The 22,137-nt window shown below is 46.0% G+C and overlaps 1 protein-coding gene across 3 annotated transcripts in view; it reads right to left on the bottom strand.

Annotated features, from left to right (window-relative positions):
• The window catches only part of Thrb (thyroid hormone receptor beta), a 337,187-nt gene that overhangs the window by 36,985 nt on the left and 278,065 nt on the right, over positions 1–22,137 (bottom strand). The window contains exon 1 of one of the 3 annotated variants that reach the window (XM_005348558.2): positions 2,766–3,090. The exons of the other annotated variants lie outside the window; for them this stretch is intronic. Within the exon in view, the coding sequence (XP_005348615.1) occupies positions 2,766–3,090 (325 nt within the window). Of the gene's footprint in view, positions 1–2,765; positions 3,091–22,137 lie in introns of those variants that run through there. 3 annotated transcript variants of the gene reach the window in all.

The following is a 22,137-nucleotide window of genomic DNA, read 5'->3' as shown; positions in this document are numbered from 1 at the left end:
GACCAGGCTGGTCTCGAACTCACAGAGATCCGCCTGCCTCTGCCTCCCGAGTGCTGGGATTAAAGGCGTGTGCCACCACCGCCCAGCCAGCTGGTGTATTTTGATGGAACATAGGATTCAGGTAGCAGAAGCCCGGTTCCTTGGCTCACGTTCTCCCTGCTTCAGAGTTTGATACTGTTTTCCCTTCTTGGTTACAGTGTAAAGTCCCAGATGACACATAGGAAATACTACATCATTCTAAGTCTCCCTGGCTGCCTGTGTTAGAAGCAAGAGTCCCTAGTGCTGGCAGCTACCACTCTGAAGCCTTCCTCGCCCCTGAGTGCTTGAAAGCAAGGTTATGTGAATGCTGAACACACCAGAAAGTGCCAATGAAAGACTAAAGGATAACTCATTCAAAAAAAGGGGGGCTTGTGATGGGGCTCAGCAGATAGAAGCGCTGGCTGCCAAGCCTGGTGACCTGAGTTCGATTCAAGGATCTCATGTGGATTCAGACAGAACCGAGTCCTGCCAGTTGTTCCTTGACCTTCACATGTATTGCCCCCAATAAATAAATTTAAGAAAAAAAAAAGAACAAAAGTAAACCCTTCAAGAACCATGTCTTCACTCCAGCTCCCCTCCCTGCATAAAAACACCAAATAAAGCTGAAACTTGAAAAGAGAAAAAAAGTCAGACATCATTGAAGATTTATGGTTCTATAATGGCAACAACAAACAGAAGTTACAGATTTCACGGACACAGATAAAAATCCAGTTGAAAATGAGGCCCTCCCCACTGGACACCTGTGTCTGGTCTTAACTTTGCCTTAATGAGACGCTACTTATCTTCCAACACAAAAGAAAAAAAAAATCAATAGTGGATCAATATGGATAAACGTGGTGGCTATGACCTTTTGTCCTAAGACACAGTGAGCAGCTGGGTTTAGTGTTACTGGGATTTACCTAGAGACTTGTAACAGTAAATCATGATTCATTTAAGAATATTTGCCTGCTTTGATTTAGCGAGTCTGGCAGGTGGCGGTGGCCTTTCCATGACATACGGCTTTGAGAAATTACATCAATAAATGCACACGATGCATCTTCTCTTCCAGTTCATGCATCAAGTTAATTAGTGAAGAATCCCCAGTTTCGTCGTTTATAAGCAAATATTCCCCAGCCTTGGCTGAAGAGAACAGAGTGGAAAGATGAAAGGAAACGGAACCCAAAATGTTCTGCAGGAATTTTTCAAGAATTAAGGGTTTCGAAGGAGACAGCGGCATCTCGGGAGCCAACCACACAGCCATAGGAATACACTGACTTGATCAGCCAGACAATGGCAAGTTCATCAGTTTCAGGGTAAAGCCCTTAACCAGGGAGTAAAGGAGGGAGCATGCCTGTCTCCCCATTAGGGAACAGAGTGCCGCTTCCTGGGGTGTTTCATGTCATAAAGGGGAAACTCTGACGACCTTCAAGACGACACGCATCTAACTAAAAAACACCACTCCGTGTGCTTCCTGCCAGGCATCCTTAATGTGTCTACCTCCTAATGTAGATTACAATTCCCACTGTCAGACTTCCATGGGGCGGTTTGAACTGTTGTCTGAAACATTTTGTCTTCATAGCTGGCTATTGTTCATAATAGAGTTTCTTTCTTTAGTGGTACACCCCCCCCAGGGGGGAGGTGGCTAGCTAGTTCAGAGGGAAGAAGCCAGGGAGCACCAGAACACAAATGTGCATGAAACTGCCCAAACAAAACAAAACAAAAAACATTTATAAAACCAAGACAAAGCAGATGTTAACTTTTATATAAAGTGCAATGAAATATACTATACTCTTTGTAAGATTACCCTCACAGAGAAGCTTGTCTTTGGGAATTAAAAGGCATCTCAGTCCTGTAAATTATAGAAACCCATGCCTCTGGCTCCCCGAACAGATCCTGCCTGCCATACTTAGAATAAACAGATTTCTGGCATATCTATTACAGCACTTAAACTCTCTGGAAGTTGCTGCTAAGTCCCCTGCCTGGGACCTGTTTGCCTTTTTGATCTTTTGGTAATAGAGGAGATGTCTTATTGATGGAACATTAAGTGCCATGCTTATTAAAATCAATAGATGACATGCTTTTAAAAATATTGGGTATTTTGAAAAATATCTCACTTGCATTTATATAATGACTTCATTCTTCATGGCTGTAGATCCCAAATGTAGACACTTAGGCAGCACTGTCTAGGTAAAGTGTGTCCGTTTCTGTTTGACTCTGATATTCTCACAGTGCAGCACAGTTCCAAATAGCTTCTCTGCATGGATCAGTAACTGCCTCAAAACGAACGATTAGAAATCATATCATGTTGACATTGCGGGGCTAGGGAAAGCCTTACACACTCAACTAGCTAATGAGAACGAACTTTCCGTGGCAAGAGTTAAGAAAAACGACATGTGAATTTTTTGGTCTGAATGGGGGTCTCCCTCCAATGCTATTCCACCCACCAAGGGAATTCTTTGATATTTTCTTTAGCAGGGGGCCGATACCACTCACGTTGGACAGCACGCATCTCTACCATACATGCCACGCATGACCACGGAAACCAGCTTCTCTCTAGCTGTCACATACAAAGAAAGCGAGTGTTCGCTAATTCCCGCGTTCACCCGAACCCTTCACTGACACGGCAACCTCTTACGGCAGCTTTTTCTCTTCAGCTCTCCAGTGCTCAGACGCGAAGACTCACAGGAGGCAGATGCAACACAACTTTAGGACGGCACGGAGACAAGCGGAAGCCAAAGCATCCCTACCTTTTTTCTGGGAGTGCGGTGGTGACTGCACTTGAGGAAAAGGCTTTTCTTCAGGGAGGTATGCAGGCTGCCCGTACTGACTGAGGGCCATGTCCAAGTCAGAGCCCTTGCTTTTAAACAGGTTTCCAGGGTAACTACAGGTATAAGGCTGATTCACTGCCCAGGCCTGATCCACACATATGCTGTTACCAGGCACAGCTTGGACATCGCGACCACTGTAAGCCGGACTGTCTTCCAGGTACGTGAGGTAGTCAGTGACTTGCATGTAGCAGTTGCTGCTGGCAGCTGGGCACACTTCCTGTACCTCTGGCATACAGTAGTTCATTTTGTTATCCAGGTTCAGTTTCTACTTTACATATACACACGCTCTACACATGCATTTGCCAGCCCCCCACACCCGGGAGCTGGGCATATACACTGAGGGCATACATTCATACACATGAAACAGGGAGAGGAGATGAATAAACACCACCGACCCAGCCACCTAGTCTGCCTCACTCCAGAGTGGCCCCCGACGTGCTAAAATCCAGCTTCGGAGCTGCATCTCGGAGCTCTCTTGCTGTTTCAGGGCAACGGAGAGCAGATTTAGGACTCCAAAGGTCTTAAGCTGTGTACAGAAGCTAATTCCTGGGGAGGATGGCAGGCAGGTAGAAATGGCCTCTGCTTGATTAGGACAGTGGCAGAGGAAAATTGCCTGTTATGCCGAGGCCAGGAAGTTTATTTAAACACAGGTTTTAACCCCTTTCAATGTGATTAGACCATGATTACTCATTAATGCCCTTATGGTTGACCACTTAAGCACGGACCATTACAAAGACATCTTAGAAAATACCCTTGGGTACACAGACAATCCTAAAATCAATAATCAAGTTTATTAGTGTGACCCAGAGAAAAGCCACTAGTAATGAGCCCGGCAACTGCCTCTGAGACCTTAATCTAGTGGTGCAAACATTAGCAGGTGATTCCATCACTGAATGTCACCCCTTGGTTTTCCGTGGCCGGATCTGGCCATCTGCTAGTCATACCTGGGTCCCCCTGGCGCATTTTTTTGTTTTGTTGTTTTGTTTTCTGAATGTTGCTGGCGTCTGGAGTTTTGATCCGTTCCTTGCAGCTGATCAGTTTCTGTATTGTCAACACTGACTGATACAACACCTAAAGCTTAAATAAACTTATTTTTTTTTTTACTCTTTGCTTGCAAAAGCACTGAGTGTGTGACTGTGCTCGGTGTGAGGGACCCCTACTCAATAGCCATGGGTCTGTTCTTCGTGTGTGTGTGTGTGTGTGTGTGCAGCCACACTCTGATCAGCAGCTTGTGGGAAATCCTGGTGCATGGTTTACTTCCAAATCTGTCTTCCAAATGATTTACCAGCTTTAATGTCATCTAAGTAGTATTTATATATTTGACATTTAAAAACAGCGATCCAAGAGGGAAGAAGTATTTTCTGTAAAATTGCAATGTCTTTAAATAAAGACGTTACATACCAGATTAGAAGGGAAACGCTCGCTAAGAGTCTTATGCACAGTCTTCCTGGGTGTATATGTGGTGTGGACATGTGTTCTCAGTCATTACATCAGCGAGGGTGGGGCTCTTTGCTGGCAAGCTGTGGGTTCCTTTCCTTTCTCCCAGATGCTCTCAGCCAGGGGTCATGGGTAGTGATGTTTACATTTGAGTCCTTGAAGGAGGAGTGGTGTTATATAACTATGCAGCAAACTGCCCTTGAGTTACAAAGACAGCATGGCGGTGGCGGATTCGGTAGCGGATGTGGGCCATGCTGTACCACTAGGTCATCATCCCTGGCACTAGGGGAGCTTGATCCAGGTGCATCGAATATACACAGACAGGTGGCCACAGCCCCAGAGCCTGTGAGCGAGGACATTTTCACCAATGTAGTAAAGGGCCATTGACTTAGCTGATAAGCAAAAGATGAGCGGAAAACCACAACAGATCCACAGAACACAAAACAAGTCAAGGAATGCTCTCCAGCTGATACACTTGAACCTGGAAAAATGAACTGCCGTATTTCTGAGCCGTAAAAGGATTACGGTTTCCACGAGGAACCAGGAACACAACTAGCATTTGAGCAGTGTTCCTGCACGCTGATTACTCTAAAACAAATGAAGCTTTCTTTGCAAGCATCTCTGTGAACACATGCACATGCCGCTACAGTTAGCATGTTCTGCCTACCGAAAACGTCAAAACATTTCCTCAGAAGCCGCCACTATTTTCTACAAACTCCAGGAGAGAGGATCCAAGCCTTATGTTTGCTGTCTGATCTCATTGATTTATCTGAAATTTCCCAAGTTGGATCTTAAAACTCACCTTCCAGTACAGCCACTTTCTTTCTTGGGAGCCCCGCGTGCTGTGGTCTCTTCCACTTGGAGGTGTGCCCCGAATCTCTGATTTTGCCTTGGGACCCAGTATGCTGTCTCTCACCCTCCCTGTTTTACTTATGGTGTAGAGCCAAGCTGTTTCTTGCTTCCCACCACCAACAACCTCAAGGAAACTCACAGTTTCAACTTCTCTTCCAAAGGAATACTTGAAAACAATGCTCAGAAATCTGAGTGTGGACAAAAGACCCATGTGATCCTTCTCCACAGTGAGATGACACACGGGGGAGGGGGCCACAGCTCCTGAAAGCCTCCCTCCTTCTAGTGTTCTTTGTTTCTTTCTTTCTCCTTCCTTTCTTCCTTCCTTCCTTCCTTCCTTCCTTCCTTCCTTCCTTCCTTCCTTCCTTCCTTATTTCCTTCCTTTCTTTTTCTTTCATTCTTCCATTTTATTTATTTAATTTAAAGAAAATTTTTTTTCATTTTACATACCAACCCCAGTTCTCCCTCCCTCCTCTTCTCCTGCCCCCCACCTTCCCCCATCATACCCCTCCAACCAGAGCGGGTAGGGTCTCCTGAAGACCTCCAGTCCATGGGGATGAGACCGTTAACTTGACATGTTGTTCCAGTCATAAACTATGACACGGAATTAGATGCCAGGGTCACCCGCAGCAGGAAGAAGGAGGGGGTTGTTCAAAGCCACTCAGCGAACCTCCCTTGAGTTACAAACAAAGCATGGAGGTGGCAGATGCAGACAAGGCTGTAGCACTAGGTCACCGTCCCTGGCACTAGGGAAGCTTGACCCAGGTGCACTGAACGTGCACAGACAGGTGGCCACAGCCGCAGAGCCTGTGAGTGGTGTCAACAAAGTCTGGCATACCAAGTGGAGGCAGGACCAAGCCCCTGTCCCCTGCATCAAGGCTGAGCAAAGTATTCCACCTTAGGGATTGCGCTCCAAAACGCCAGTTCATGTCCAGTGACAGATTCTGGTCCCACTGCCTAGTTCTTTCTAAACTGTCTGGTTTCATGCTGAAAGCCACCTGCAGTTTTGATGGCTTTTTAAAAAGGCTGAATTATCTTGTGACCTTTGACCAGGAAGAGGACCTGTCTTTTTCTCCATCTTTTAGACTACTGTTGCTATCATTTGTAGTTAGTAAATGCAGTGACAGGTTTGTTGCTGTGCCCTCTTTACAGCGTATTCACACCCAGTGTCCTTCCCTGCCTCCCCTCCCCCACCTTCCTGGTTCCCTTCTTTTGCTTCCATGCCACAAGTATGTTCCCCTCACCCTCATTTTTGGACTCTCCCCGACCTACTTCCGCACAACCCCACACGTTATTTTTAGTTACGCATGTGTCTGCTGGTGCCTGTCCACGGAGGTCAGAGCAACCCGATCTCTTGGGGGTCTGGAGTTTCGGGTGGATCTCCTGAGGTACCAAAATGGGTGCTGGGAATCAAACCAGGGTCCTCTGCAAAAGCGGCATGCAATCTTAACCACAGAGCCACGGCTTCAGCCCCTTAGGGTAGTTTGTATGTTTTTATAAAAATCAGAACTAGGATCTTGCAAAGGGTGTTCTCTTCGCAACAGGTGGGGAGAGTCTTGACTCATAAAGAATTTAGGTGACTCTAATTGGTGGTTGCAGAACTGGTTAAGTCCCATTGAACAGGAAACAACTGCACTCGTTACTAGTGACAGAACAGTTTGCCTATCTCCGGAGTGATGGAGCAGTCTGTGTCGTGATTTCCAGGTGAAGCTTTACTGAAGAGCCTGAAACAGTGACATGCCAGCTATTTATTCGGCCACTTGGAAAACAGACGCACACACACTGCATACCAAATTGTGTCCACTAAACTGGGGAGGGCTTTCACAGTAATCGCTAGAAGTATGTCCGTCAATAATGATTTGTTATGGAAGTGCACCGTTTTCTGTGAATGGAAAGAAATGGACTCAAAGGACAAGACTAGGATGAAGCCGATCCTACTGCACGCACTGGCTTTGTGGGAGCCTAGGCAGTTTGAATGCTCAACTTGCTAGACCTGGATGGAGGTGGGGGTTCCTTGGACTTCCCACAGGACAGGGAACCCTGATTGCTTTTCGGGCTGAGGGGGGGGGACTTAATTGGGGGAGGGGGAGGGAAATGGGAGGCGGTGGCAGGGAAATCTTTAATAAATAAATCAAAAAAAAAAAAAAGGACAAGACTAATCCTGTTTGTAGGGAAAACTCTGCAGACAGCACACCTTCAAGGGTTCTCAAGGAGGGCAATTGCTTTTCTCTCTCACCATCCTTTTTCTTTATTTTAAACTGTGCTGTTTATCAAATGCATTTGCATATGGAACTCAACTGAGAAATGTTTAAACGGGCACCCATGTGTTTCTGCAGAAAATCAGATTCTGTCAACATTGAGGAAATCCTAGCATCGAGAATTTTGAGACAAGCTTTTCACTACGAGTCTCAGATGGGTCTCTAGCTCTGAGTCTTTCTGCTTCAGCCTCCTGAGGGTTGGGGTTCCAGTGTGTGAGCCCCAATGTTTCTAAAGATCTCCAGGCTACTCACATAGGGAGCAGATTAGGAGGCCTGACAGTGGTACTCTTTCTCCATGGACCAGGGTACCTATCATTTTGCTTCTTCAGCTTCATTATGAACTTCTGTGGGTTCTTAAAACATTGCTCTCTACCCCCAACCTGGAATTGCATCCTTTGAGTTACTAAGCATGGGTTTGATGTGTGGACATGAGGACCTTCTGCCTCATGGACCATAGACAGAGGAGGACACCTGTGAGCTGGCCTTGGGCAGAAGAGGCCACTGTGAGCTGACCATGGGCAGGAGGGGCCACTGTGAGCTGACCATGGGCAGAAGGGGCCACTGTGAGCTGGCCATGGGCAGCAGAAGCCACCTGTGAGCTCGAGTTTTTAAAGTGTGAAGCTCTCAAACATAAGGTGACTGCACAGAAGGCCTCACAACTGAACTTACAATGGCGTGTACTGAAAATGGATGAACCAACTTAAGGCAGCTCCTTTGGCAGGCACTCTTGCCTCCTGCTCTAAGGACAGATCTTACCTTCTGCTGTAGTGGTAGGTACTCTAGATCCTACGTGTGCATATGGTCCCTGGGAGTAAATACTTGCCCCTCTCCCTTGTGCCTGGATGTTTCTAAAATTCTGGCCAATCCGCTGCGATAGAGTAAGTAGTGTAAAGCAATTTCTAGGAAACTCAAAACACAGCATCAAGGACCATAGGTGCAGCCAGACAGTGAGGTGGCACAGGCCTTTAACCCCAGCACTTCGGAGGCAGAGGCAGGCAGGTCTCTGGGAGTTCGAGACCAGCCTGGTCTACAGAGTGAATTTCAGGATAGCCAAAGACAAACAAAGAAGCCCTGTCTTGAAAACAACAACAGCAGCAGGTGCATGGCATTTATTCCTCCTTCTTTGTCCTATCTAACTTCTGTCAACAATGTAAGATGATGGCTAGAGTCCTTGCTGCCTTTGTCACTGAGGACGGTGGATAAATGACAGGAAGGAGTCTAATTGTCAAAGCCCACAACACTGCCACAATGCACTGTACTAACAACTTCTGGATTTTTTTTTTCCGATGACAGACATAACATATTGATGTCATAGTCTCTTTGTTCACAAGAGAGGTATAAGTATGTTTGCCTCATTTTAGAGATTAGGGAATTGACTTATGTAAAAACTTAGAACAATGGTAGATGCAGTCAGCAGCAAAGGCCTACACGGGACAATTGTCATGATATGGCTGGAGGGCTGTAGCTCCGGTGTGGGGCTGACTTGCTAGGCATGGTCTACATTTCCAGTCCTAGTCAGAGGGCAGAAAACTTTGCCCTATGTACTAAATAAAGCAGTTGTTTTTTTAATTTAGTCTGTTTTGTCGGCATACTTACTGGAATTCGGCTATGCTTCACCATGGCAATTGTACCACTCACAGACATCTCTCAGTCTCAAGAGCCTTGACTTGTGGTGTCCCCTCTTGGTTTTCTGGTTTAGGACCACTGTCCACTTAGGGCTCTATGCCAGCTGGCCTTATGCCAACTTGGCACACAAACTAGAGTTATCTGAAAGGAGGGAACCCAATTGAGAAAATGCCTCCATAAAATCTGGCAGTAAGGCATTTTCTTAATTAGTGATTGATGGGGGAGGCCCCAGTCCACTGTGGGTAGAGCTACCCTTAGGCTGGTGTTGCTGGGTTCTATAAGAAAGCAGGTTGAGCAAGCCATGATAAGCAAGCCAGTAAGTAGCCCCCTCCATGGCCTCCACATCAGCTTCTGCTTCTAGATTCCTGCTCTGTTTGAGCTCCTATCCTGACTTCTTTTGATGATGAACAGCAATGCTGAAGTGTAATCCAAATAAAGCCTTTCCTCCCCAACTTGTTTTGGTCATGGTGTTTTGTTGCAGCAATAGAAACCCCAGTTAAGACAGGCTCTAATCAAATAGCCATCAAATTCCTTGACAATCTCTTCCCTTCATGACCTATACCCAAACCCTTAGCAGGTGTGTAGGGTCTTGTAGTTTGGTCTTTCTTGACACAGGATATGGAGTGATATTTAAAACTAGCTGACCAGGTAACTCCATGTCCCCATGGCTCCTTCCTGCATTTAGCATGAAACATTTGCCTTTGACACTGGCCTTCCCCATTTTCTCACCCACTCCTTTCTCCTCTTCCCTTGGCTCCTGCCCAGTGTCCCTGTCCTATGAGAGCTCCAAAGTCTCCCTGGCTTCAAGGACGCTTGACATGTTTTCTTTCCCTTCTCCTCATAGAGACGGCAAATGCCACTTGCTCTGGCCCGGAAGTTCCTGGTTCTGTTATGAACCTGAAGGCCCATGACCTCACTTGATGTACAATATTGGCTCTCAGACAGAGCTGAGAGGACCCTCCCCCACCCCTCAGTGCACCAAGTTCTGTGTCTATTATTTTTTTTTTCAAAGATATTTTAGCCAGGTATGGTGGCACATGACTTTAACTCCAGTACTCAGGAGGCAGGAGGATTTCTGTGAGTTCAAGAAGCCTGGTCTACATAGCAAGCCTGGACCACATAGAGAGATGCTGTCTCAGAAAAGCTAAAGCTAACATTTTACACTTTGTAGGGAGAGCATTTTTCTTAGATGTGGAGCTCTCCTGAACAAAGGCTGCCTTCCAACACCCACAGAGTTTGCTGATGGACAACAGAAACAGATTCTTCCCATCCGACCTCAACTGAGGAGCTGCCATCACTGACAATCGTTTCTGTCCTCAGACACATTGTAAAGTGGCCAGGACACACTCTTCTCTCTAGAGTGGATTGAGAACATTGCCCTTGTGAAGGTAGAAGGGGGACCACATTGGCATAGGGTACAGGAATGGAGTCATAGGAGGGAACTTTTGAGGGCTTCTAAGAACACTCCAAGTAAAACGAGACAAGAATCTATGGCCTCAGTTTCTTCAGAAAACGAAACTGTTCTTGGAATGAGCGAGTTTTCTCTCCATTACTCATTACAACTGGCTATTTTTCATTTACACGCCTCTATGGAAAACCATGTTTTTGCCACATGTGGGCTTGTTCTCCTGATTCTACACAGTTTGAACTCAAAAGAACTTTGCTCATGTGACCTTTATTAACCTTTGGAGTAGACATTTTCTGAGGCTCTAAATAAAGTTGGTGATTTCATAAGTTTAGTCTGCTTCATTTATCAACCCCATTCTCCCAGCCCCCACTGCCTCTAGTGACAGTCTTCCCATCAAAGTATGGAAAGATCAGAATGGTAGGTGAGATGTTGGGGGGCATCTATAGTGGTTTACTGTGCTTTCTGAGCATGCTGACTTGGTCTCTGCTATCTGGAATCTTCTGCTTCATTGATTTTGAAATTTAAGACTCCAAGGTGGGCATGAGGGTCTAGCTTGCAGTTCCAGAACCTGAGAGGCTGAGCCAGGAGATCAAGATCAGCCTTGGGCAACATAGTGTGACCCTTTCAGAAAGAGGAGGAAGAAGAGGGGGAAGAGGAAGCATATCAGGAAGGGGAGAGGTGGGGGACAGAGGAAGGGAGGGGTTCAAGAGACAGACCTTACTGCAAAACTAGAGTCTCCGCAAATATTCTTCTCATGAACAGTATAATAGCTTAGCATTCAGGAGACCTGAGTTTGGACCCTAGTAACACACACCTGGGGGATGGGGCTCCACTTTAGTCCATCTGGAGCAAGGCTGACAAGGCTCCTGGAAGTCTGGGACCACCCCCTCTTAAAGTATCTCTCCAAGCACTTTCCAGCTACACTGGAAACATGCGGAGGCTGAGTCCTCTCCTAGGCTTCTCTGGATCCCAGGAGCCAAAGTTTTGAAGCTCTGCATTCTAAGTGTGCTTCACTTATCCACGAGGAAATTAAACCACAGATGGTAGCTACGGGGAAATCTAGTTTAAGGGAGAGGCAGGCAGGACACCCAGGAGGACCACAGGACAGGGCAGGCAGGACCCCTGGGAGAGCAGCCCCTGGGGACCACAGAACAGGGCCGACAGGACCCCATAGAGAGCAGCCTTTAATTTGCTAAGCAATATGGAGAGGATTAAAGCGGTGGCTTTGGTGGCTGAATCCTGCCCATTCCTTAGCTTTAAGTGATCTGTAACATAGTCTGTTACAGATACAGCAGACCTAGCTTCCTGCTCTGTCCAGCTACATGCTGGGGGTGGAGCCAAATGTGGGGACACAGGGAACCCCTGGAAGTTAGGTGCATTCCTGAAATTACATGCGAGAGGACACAGACCAAGGAGGAGGGCTCCTGGTCTGAAGGGGGAAGTCCCCAGGGGTCCCCAAGACTAGACTGTGCCTTCAGGCTCTTTGACTAAGTTTGATTTGGTATGAATAAGCTCACATCCCTTTTCTTTTGTATGTTTTGTACTGTGAATTTGTTCCTAATTAAATTTTTTTCTTTTTCTTTTTTTTTTGCTCTTGGTGTCCAATAAAAGATTTCTAATAGCTCTATCTTGTTCGGGCTCCACTAAAGAGTAGCAAGGGGAGGCTGGCTCACAATCCTTCCCAAAACAAAATGTGCCTTCATGAAAATGTGCGCGAGATTGGCAGCGTGGCTAACTGCTGGGGAGGGAATATGTTGATGAAGATACAGAGGAACACCGAAGTGGGAACAAGACACCCAGGGGCCAGCCACACTGGTGGGGGTGGCCTGTGCTGGGGGAACAGCAAGCTAGGAATGGGGTAGGCTTCTGGAAGGGAAGTTCTGAAGGCCTGACATGCTGTGGACTTCTCCATACCGCATTAGAGTTCAGATTGCTCTCCTTCCTGGAGGTGGGCTGTCTATCCTAGCACGTTCATGCAGAGGCCTCTGAGGTGGCTTTTTACTAGAAGAATCTGTCAAAGAAAGTAGTCTTTGGACTTCCACAAGGTCTGTAGGCCAGATCCCAAAGGTCTTTGATCCTGGACAGTGGCTTCTGGACCAGACACCTCATCTTTAGACACTTCTTAGACACGCATGACCCAGCTCTGACTTAGTGGACCCAAAACGCTGTGGGTGCCTCTGATTCCCATACTGGCTAAAGCCAGAGAGCCACAGCCCTGCAGAGAAAGACAGGTGTCCTTTAAGCTGGCTCCTGTCCCCCCCCCCCACTCCGCTCCAGCCTCACTGGCTATTATGTCCGGCCCAGGATCCTCAGGGCTTCTTTTGTGTGGCCCATTTCTCTTTGCTCCTGGCTGATGCTTTGCCTTTGCCTTTTGCCTAATTAGTTTGGGGGGAGGGGGAAAGTCACGCTCCACATGGCCAGCCCAGCTCAATCTTCCTAGTGTATAACTTGGCTTTATGTGACTTGGTATGTCCAGTAAGACAACACGTAGCAAACTGTCACTGCCACTCAGGCTCTGGTAACAAGAAACTTTTGGAATCTTTGCATCTCTGAACACAACAGTATTATAACTACACTGACATTTGGCTTGCATCTGCTTCCCACAGGGGTGGTTGAGACATTTCCCTACCATACTGTCTTTTCTCTTGGGACTTCTGTTTCTGATTAGATCTTTTTAGTCTTCTCCAAGGGATGGTCTATCCCTTCTGCTGGCCTTTCATTTGGGGGAGCTAGTGCAGGGTTTTCTCTTAGTCCATGCTGGCCTAGAACATACTGTGTAGTCCAGGTTGGTCTACAAGGTCTACGAGCTCTACAAGGCCATGGCGATCTTCCCACCTTAGCATCTCAAGTGACTTCAGGTGTGAGCCACAACACCTGGCTCTCTGCTTGACTTTTGAAACTGGCGTTCCTTTGGGGTCAGTCTTCAGCCACCTTCTGATCACTCATATCCTTAGCTGGGGTGGGGGTTTGAATAGGTATGGCTCCCACAGACTCACATGTTAGAATGCTTGGCCCATAGGGAAGTGGTTCTATTAGGAGGTGTGGCCTTGTTGGACTGGGTGTGGCCTTGTTGTAGGAAGTGTGTCATTGTGGGGGCAGGCTTTGAGGTCTCATATGATCAAACTATACCCAGTGTGGGACTCAGTTCACTCTCTATTGGCTGTGGGTCAAGATGTACAACTGCCAGCTCTCTCTCCAGCACCATGTCTGCTGCAGGCCACTTTGTTTCCTTCCATGATGATAATGGACTAAACCTCTGAAACTGTAAGCCAGCTCTAATTAAATGCTTTCCTTTGTAAGAGTTTCTGTGGTCATGGTGTCTCTGCACAGCAATGGAAACCTTAACTAAGGCAGTGGGTGATCCCATCAACACTTTCAGCTTCAACTGTTGCCTCAGGAGCTGATGGCGATCTCTCTGTGCTCATCGGACTGCTATCCAACCTTTCACCAAGCACCTCTTCCCTGATGTCTCCAAGAGACCTCACACACCGAGACCATATATATGTGTGTGCCCATACAGCATGATATTGAACCTCCACAGTGAACCCCTAGTGCATCCTTGAGTGTGCAAATATTTTTAATAGATGAAAATCATTAAATCATCAGCTGTACAAAGTGGCACAGCAAGGAATCGGAAGGAGAAATAGAATATAGTGTTTTAAAGGGATAAAGGGGAAACTAGAAAAGGAGGATTAACGAAGAGAAGAGAGAGGGCAAAGGAAAGAAATGGGGGAACAGCTAACTATAAAAGTCTTTTGAAGAGCCATATGGAAACCTATCCCTGCAGAAGCAAATGGAGTTATGATACCCCAACTAGGCATCTTATACTACTAAGCAAGCCCCTCCACATGCCAGACATGGGTTACATATTTTTGAGTCATTGAACAAAGCTGTCCTATAGAAAGAACGCTTTCCAAGACATTACAAGCTATTGTTAATGCTATGAACATAGGGAGAGATCCACTACATAGCACGATGCATTGCATAAGGTTCACAGCAATGCGTCCTTGCCTTTAAAGTTATTAAATGATTAGATATTAAATGTTCTGACCACAGCAAATTATAAAGACGTGAGGTGACACCTGAACCAACAAGCTTGATTTAAATAATCACCAATGTAGACAGATACTAAAGTAACAACTCTCTCTATAAATATAGTCAGTTTTCTTTGTCAATGATACCTTAATAAAGTTGTAGAGATAGCCTAAAGACCCACAGCAACTAAATGAAGCACACAGCCGCGTATCCTAGCCAGAGGGCCAGACTGGATAAAGGACAGCTGCTGGAGGCCGCCTATTAAACCCCAGAGAGGCAAGTCCTTTCTCCAGCTCAGCCATATCTCCCTTCATGGAGTGGGAAAAGGGACCCAGGGTGGCATTTGAATAAAGCCTGTCAATTAGGAGGTAGCTTGCACTAGTGTCAGATTTCCTGATCTTGGTAATTACGTCATAGTCACCTAAGAGAATCCCCGCGGTTCTAGGAGTCATTCTCAAGAGTTCAGTCAAGAGGACTGATTTTTGTAGCTTACTGTCAGTGGTTCTGGGAGGTAAAAATCCAAACGATACCCTCAGCTGCACACACAGAGATAAAGCGGACGGGGTAGGATGCTAGCGGTGTAGGTAAGAAATGTAGGAGTTAGCGCAAGGTGACTCAAAAAGAAGACATCAAAAGTAACTCGGCTCTGCCTTGGAGAGCCTCCAGAAACCATGCAACTGAAACTCCAAAGGACAAGCTGAGGGAAATGTGCGCAAGACTCAGGCTGCAGATCTTGAAAAATGCAACTGCCCTGAAAGAACCCAACTCCAAAGCAGGCAGTCTTTATACAACACACACACACACACACACACACACGCACGCACGCACGCACGCACGCACGCACGCACGCACGCACGCACACACGCACGCAACATAACCATAAACAAAAACAAAAAGCCTTTCATTTTTTTGGAGAAAACAACAGGTCAGCATTAAGTGTGTGACACTCTCCGTTTTTGGTGCTGCGATTTTGACTGATTGTGACCAACTGCAAAGCCTTCAGATTTTTCCCCAGTCCTTTTTTGGGTGGTGGGAGAAGTAAAATAAAGACATAGGTACAGAATGGGCCTTTCGAAGAAAGCTAGGGTGAAGTATCGCATCTATGAGCCTCGGGGACAAGAGGAAGGCATTGCACCCTAAGACTGCTCATGAATAGTAAGTGGGACGAATCCATATCAGATACCTGTCTCCATAGAAACCTGTCTGGTTGAAAGTGCTGCAAAAGATTAACATGTATTTTTTTCCTTTCCTAAAGGGCAGTGGATCCTACTTACATGGGTTTTGACCTTTACTTTTATATCTGAGGCTTATTATAAGGAGTTCTTTGCAGAGCTAGTCAAACAAAGATCCCAGTAAGTATCTTTTCATTAGTTCTAAGGTTTGACTTAAAATAGTTATGGCCTTTAGAGCTGCATATTATGAGACCACTGTGGGGAATGGGGGGGGGACCTGGCATTCATAGAATATTGCCATCTAGACAAATAAATCATTGGCCCCACACGATATTCTAACTCAAATGCCAAGTGGCTTCATAACAGAGATATGAGTTAGACAGTCCCATTTTCAGCCTGGTGCTATATTTCAAGAGTGATGTTTAATAAAGTCAATCTTCTTGTATAAGTCAATACTGACAGATGTCACAGGGATAGGGCTTCGCCAAAGCTCATAATCCTGGTTCAGATCAATATGCCATGGAGAACGGCCTTGGGTCATGGGGCTGTCTGACTTTCCTCTTATTTCCAAGGTCAGCTAGTTCTGGGTTTCTGGAACCCTGAAAAGGCTTGCGTCAAGTCGGCTAAGTTCATCTGAACCCAGAAGAGTAAAGTTAGTATAGCTCACGTCCGGAACCAGTCATGGGATAGCCACTGGAGTGAGGACTGTCCTGAAGAAAAGGCATGCCACCCACCACCTTTGGCATGTGACCTCTGCATCCCTGGTAGACTCAGACCCAAAGGTCTATCCAGAAGCAGCTGGCCACACCTTCAGTGAGGAGGTTTATCATGGAGTACTCAATGTTTTCAGAATTGTTTGAGGGAACTGAAAATGGGGTCTGGAGAACCTGAAGGTTTCTAGGTCACTGGGGAGAAAAGTCCCAAGGGAAATAAAACTACTGAAAGAGATGACATGAGACATGATTTTTTTTTTTTAATCGCTTTGGACTGTGCACTGTATCTTTATGGTGATCACAGGTTGGTTTTTTTTTTTTTTGGCCTGTGCTGATTTAACATATTCAGTCCCCGTTTTCCTCACAAGGGGAAATATGATTTCAATATTGAAAAGCTAACAGTGGAATATAGAGCCTTGTCCTGCGCCATCAATTAATCTCCATGTTTTTTGTTGGAGAGAATTAGTTATTTATCCAATACTAAACAGTTAGTTTCAGAGCCAAGAGCCAATCCACGCTTGGCTGATCCTACATTTCTCCAAGTGTTGGCTGGGTGCTGCAGAACTGTAAGGATTCTCAGGCTGTCTCTACAGGCAGGATCAATATGCCACTCACAGATCTGTCTGAATTTGCACTTTCAATCTCTGTCAGAAACGGCCGATGGCCTGTGTCTTCCGAGTGCTCTGCCACAGTTAACCATCCACTTGTGCCTGACTTTGAGAAGCACCCGTTGACAGTGTCAAAGGGTGTGCTTTGGTGTCTGTTCCCCTCCACCCACAGTAGAGCTGATTCAGGTTAATGTGTGCTTAGCAGCTACTCTCCCGAGTGTTCGCCACTCCCGATACCCACACTACTCATGGGCTTCCCAAGCCTCATCAGCTTCTGTAACATCATCCAAGATCTTATTTCTATAATAAAAAAGTCTCCATTTTCTAATTCTGAGGATCAGAGAGGCTCAAAGATCCACTCTGAACTTGTGAATTAGAAAACAGAAAGGCAAGTGTCTGGTCAAAGCTTAATAGGTGACCAAAGTAGGAACGCATGCCCAGGCTAGGCAATCAGATGCTTACGGGAACTCACTGTCTCTGTCACCGTGGCTGGGGCCCCCTGTACCTGTGCCTGATGTAATGTAAGTCTTCCACTGTGCCAGGTTCTTTGCTTAGGATCCCAGGATGGGGTAACCTCAGAGAGACCTGGTACTTGCGATCGGAATGTCTGAATCGGATCCCAGTTCTACTAACTTCACATACTTGGCGATTCTTTTTTCATGAAAGGTTTAAAAATTTTATAAGTCTTGCTAAAATATTTGGATTGCTGTTAAGAGCTCTGTCCCTGCCGGGTGATGGTGGCGCACGCCTTTAATCCCAGCACTCGGGAGGCAGAGGCAGGCGGATCTCTGTGAGTTCGAGACCAGCCTGGTCTACAAGAGCTAGTTCCAGGACAGGCACCAAAGCTACAGAGAAACGCTGTCTTGAAAAATCAAAAAAAAAAAAAAAAAAAAAAAAAGAGCTCTGTCCCTGTTCTGCCCCTGACGCTCTCCTGGGCTTGCCTCATCCACCTTTCTTCTCAGTTTCTCGTGTTCTAGGGTGACTGGAGGTCAGACAGGGTAACAGACACCAGAAGAGCCCCAAGGTTAGAAGATTATTTATATCCTGAGGACAATAACAATTATTCAATTTCTATTAAATTCTAGAAATTATATTGAGGGCTTTACTCATACTCTCCTTTATCTATATAGAAATGCGAAGGGTCACTCAATCACATTACCTTATTCTGAGGATCAGAGAGGCTCAAAGATCCACTCTGAACTTGCAAGTTAGAAAACAAGAAATCAACGTAAGACATCTTATTGAAAGCATAGACTCACTCATCTAAGACGTCATCTAAGACTGTCGCTCTTGGGAAGATCTTTGAACACACTTGTACGTAGGATTCATATCAGTGCCATTGTTCCTGCATGCCTTTCTCCCCCAAGGTTGCTGTACCACTGGGAACTGGTCCCTATACATATCAGTTCAACTAAGCAGACTTCCAAAGCCACAAGTGGGGTCATACTGGGAACGCGGGCTACATTTTTATTTAGGGAAAGCACATTTCCAAAATAAGCCTCCCATTTTTCCAATAGATGTCTTAGATACACTTTGATTTTCCTGAAAATGCCCGTATGGATGGGAAGATTTAGATCACTTCCAATTTATTAGCCACAGGACCAAAGTGCAAAGAGTGAAGCATTCAGACCTCGTGTGTGTCTGAGGGTCGGGGTGATCCAAAGAAGGACAGAGTGACCAGGTTTGCCTTTCTCCATATTATAGACGCAGCCATGCTGACCTTGGAAAGCCCACAGTGGTCTATCCATGGCTCCGTGCTGCATCTCAATGAGAAGTGAAGTCGGATGGACCTGAATCCTGACTTTCTGATGTTTTCCTTCCTTCCACATTACCATCGCTAGTTTATTATTACTTCCTCCCATGCTAGCTGGTACCTTGCCCTTCCTTTCCAGTTCTGTCTGCCGCTATTTGCTTACTTACAGAGTCTCTCCCCTGCCTTTGAAGTAAGAAAACACACAGCTATCTAGTGCATGCCAGACATTCGCAGTGAGCCCTTATTATCATGTTAAGCAGTCATGTTCCTCGACTTGCATCGCTGCTGTATATCATGGGACTAAGGGCCGTGATCTCTGGTGAGCAGCGCACAGTGGAGGACAGAGAGCGATGGAGCAGCTGGTGGGACCTGGGAAGGGCTCCAGCTGTGCAATGCCTCACCTTCTCAATAAGGTTCATGGGATGATGTCCTTGTGTTTTACCTAAGACAAAGCCACGGTTGACCACCAAGAGGGTGAATGTCTGTCTCAAAGGACCGCAAAGCACACAGCGGCCTGCATTTATGTCTCTGACTCTCCGGGCACTTTGTTATCCTGGCCAATGAGAGCTATACATCATTTTAAAGCACTATCGTCAATCTGAGTGACCTGTTCTCTCCGAAGACCATGGATTAATAGTCTTCCCCTTTGCTGAAATAAGATATTATTTAAATTTTATTACTTAAAAATTACCTTACATTGTCTAAGCTTTGGGGGGATGATTTAATAAATGATATTTTAGCTACAAGAAAGAATAATCTATTGCCAATAACTGTCAGTATTCAGCAGAATAGTTTAATGGCAAAGGGAAGTGCTGATGATCTATTGCTAAGCATTAAATGTTGGCTACAAGTGATGTATGTGCCTTGGATGAGCCAAGTAGATAGAAAAGAAAGGACTGGAATGTGGGAAAAACTGGAATAGTGTTTATCCTTGGTAATTTAGAACAATATTTGTAATTTTATAATGTACTGAAATTTTTATTCCCCCCTCCCCCCCGCAAAACCACATAGAACATTTAGAATGAAAGAAAACGATACATTAAAATTTTTCTGACTCTTCTCTCCTTCCTGGGAATCTGAGATTCATCTGTTTTTCCATCATGATGGTGCGTTTTCACAGAGACATTTTAGTGGCGTATTAGACTGCTCCTGTCCTCCCAGTAGTGCCCAGGGAGATGGCTCAGCCCAGATGGTCATCCCAACAGCCCCGATGCTTCCTTCCAGAAAGTTCCTGGCTATTATGGAGGCCCTATTTCATGGGTTCAGTGTGCTGAAGTCCAGTTCGAGTGAGTCGCTTGCCGATCTGCCACCAACTTTCTGGGCTTACTGAACTCCGTGGTTCCCAATGGAAAGTTTAGGGATCTATCGCCCGGTGGAGTGTCACTAAGGTGACGTGAGTGAGCAGAAGGTCAGGCCCAAAGGGTCCCCAAGATGGGATTGCCAGCTGGCTCCTAGGGCAGCAGAGGATGGAGGCACAGACTTATTCCTGAGTGCCCACTAGGTGGCAGGCCCCTTCCTGCCCGGAGTCCTTAAGAGTACCTCAAAGACTTGGGGACATGCTGATCTAAAGCATCACTAAAAGGGACCACTGAAACACAGATTCTAGGGTCCAATCCTCCTCTACGTACTCCAATGCAAAGCTCCAACTACAGCCTCACATTCTTCTCTCTCCTTCCCTCTCGAGTTCCTTTTAGTAAAAGTCTCACTATGTAGTCCCAGCTGGCCTCGAACTCACTGTCCTCCTTCTGGGTGTGCTGGGGCTTCAGCCTGTCACCACACACAGCTTAGACTCTCATCTCTAATAACTGGAACTCCTATTAGTGTCACTCTCTGGCACGCACACTCTGAGCACAGCACAAATCAACTTGGATTCCGGGAAGGGAGGCGGTGGCACAGTCTCTGATGTGGAATGTGAGGGGGCTCCAGGGCTTGTGTAACCCACCAGGCAATTTTGCTTAGCATGAGCGCAGCTAATAAGGCACACAGATGCGTTGTGTAAAGTATGAGGTAGAAACCCCAACTTAGCTTTAGGCAAAATACACTTAAGACTATGACACATGTAAGTCAATGATTCTCAAATGATTTGAACTAAGAGTCTCTAGAAAACCCCACCCATTGTAGACCAATACATTCCTTTTCTTGCTTAAGACTTTGGCTCCGTTCTGGCCACGTGTTGCTGGTCAGGCAAGTCTGACAGCACCCAACTGGTCCTCTGCCTGGCTCAGCGAGAGGCAGCCACGGTTGATGCATCTGGCCTGTAGGTGATGATGAGATGCTGGGCAAGTTTCTGAACTTGTTCTCCTTGCATCAGCAGAGAGTGGCAATGATCAGTTTGCAGCCCACAAACCATGCGTGAAAGAATTCTGGTCTAGCTTTGAGAGACTGCTGCTGACTTGGGGACAGGCTTATTGGGCAGCCTCGAGTGGCCCATTTATTGTTTTGTATTGCTGAACCACAAATTAATCATTGTATATGGGTTAGGTCATTTGGTTCTTATCAATTACATCTGGGATGCTTGGGAAGAGGCTAATCAAATGTCCTTTTGGCTCAAATGCTCTTTCTTCTTTCTTAGACATTAGCATAATGTCCTGAACATAGTGGGCCCCGCACAAACACTAGAAGATAAATGTATACAAGAGCAGGCCAGGGCAGCAGGTGCTTTATGGGTGGTAGGAGCCAGGAAGTAAATGCCCAATATGAATGGCCATCAGCCAACACTTCTTTATGGACTCTATGGACATAGCAGATCAATGGAGACAATGGAGAAGTACCAACCCCCAAGGGGAATGTGGGCATCACTCACCAGTGTCAGTGTGCAAATATATTAGGGAAATTGAGTTCAGTAGATTCTTGGGTTTTGTGACTCAGGCCACTTGGGTCTCATTTCTGTGCTGATAATCAGGACATTGTTTTACACCCAGGTCAAAGTGAACCCTGGTGATATCTCTGGAAACCTCAAAAGGTTTGCCTCTGCTGTTTTTCTTTCAACACCAGAATAGTGAAGATGCACTTGAATGATTTATCAGAAGATCTGGGCTTCATAAAACAGACCATCCACCCATCCTTATCTGTTAAACTCCTCTAGCCCCATTCCTTGCTATGCTACTTAGGGAATCTAAGTGATTTAGGATGTAGAGCCGATAATAAAGACCACTAGGAAAACGGCAGCTGCTCTTTAAAGTGAACTATAAGCAAGGTACCGAGTTAAATGTTTAACTACCTCATCTTACGTAGTTTTATCAACATTACATTTATATAAGTTGGCTCTAAACATACAGTGGGAATGCTGGTATTCTAGTCTAGATGTGTCAACCTCAAAATGTTGTGGTCTTAGCCACTGAACTGTGGAGTCTTCAACCCAAAGACTGTAACTTGTCTGTTAGTCTTTTCTTTTTGGATGGTGTCTCATATTTAGCTTTAGCCTCAGGCGAG

This window comes from Microtus ochrogaster, chromosome 6 (assembly GCF_000317375.1).
Source record: "Microtus ochrogaster isolate Prairie Vole_2 chromosome 6, MicOch1.0, whole genome shotgun sequence".
Lineage (NCBI taxonomy): Eukaryota > Metazoa > Chordata > Mammalia > Rodentia > Cricetidae > Microtus > Microtus ochrogaster.
This window is presented reverse-complemented; position numbering and strand designations above follow the sequence as displayed.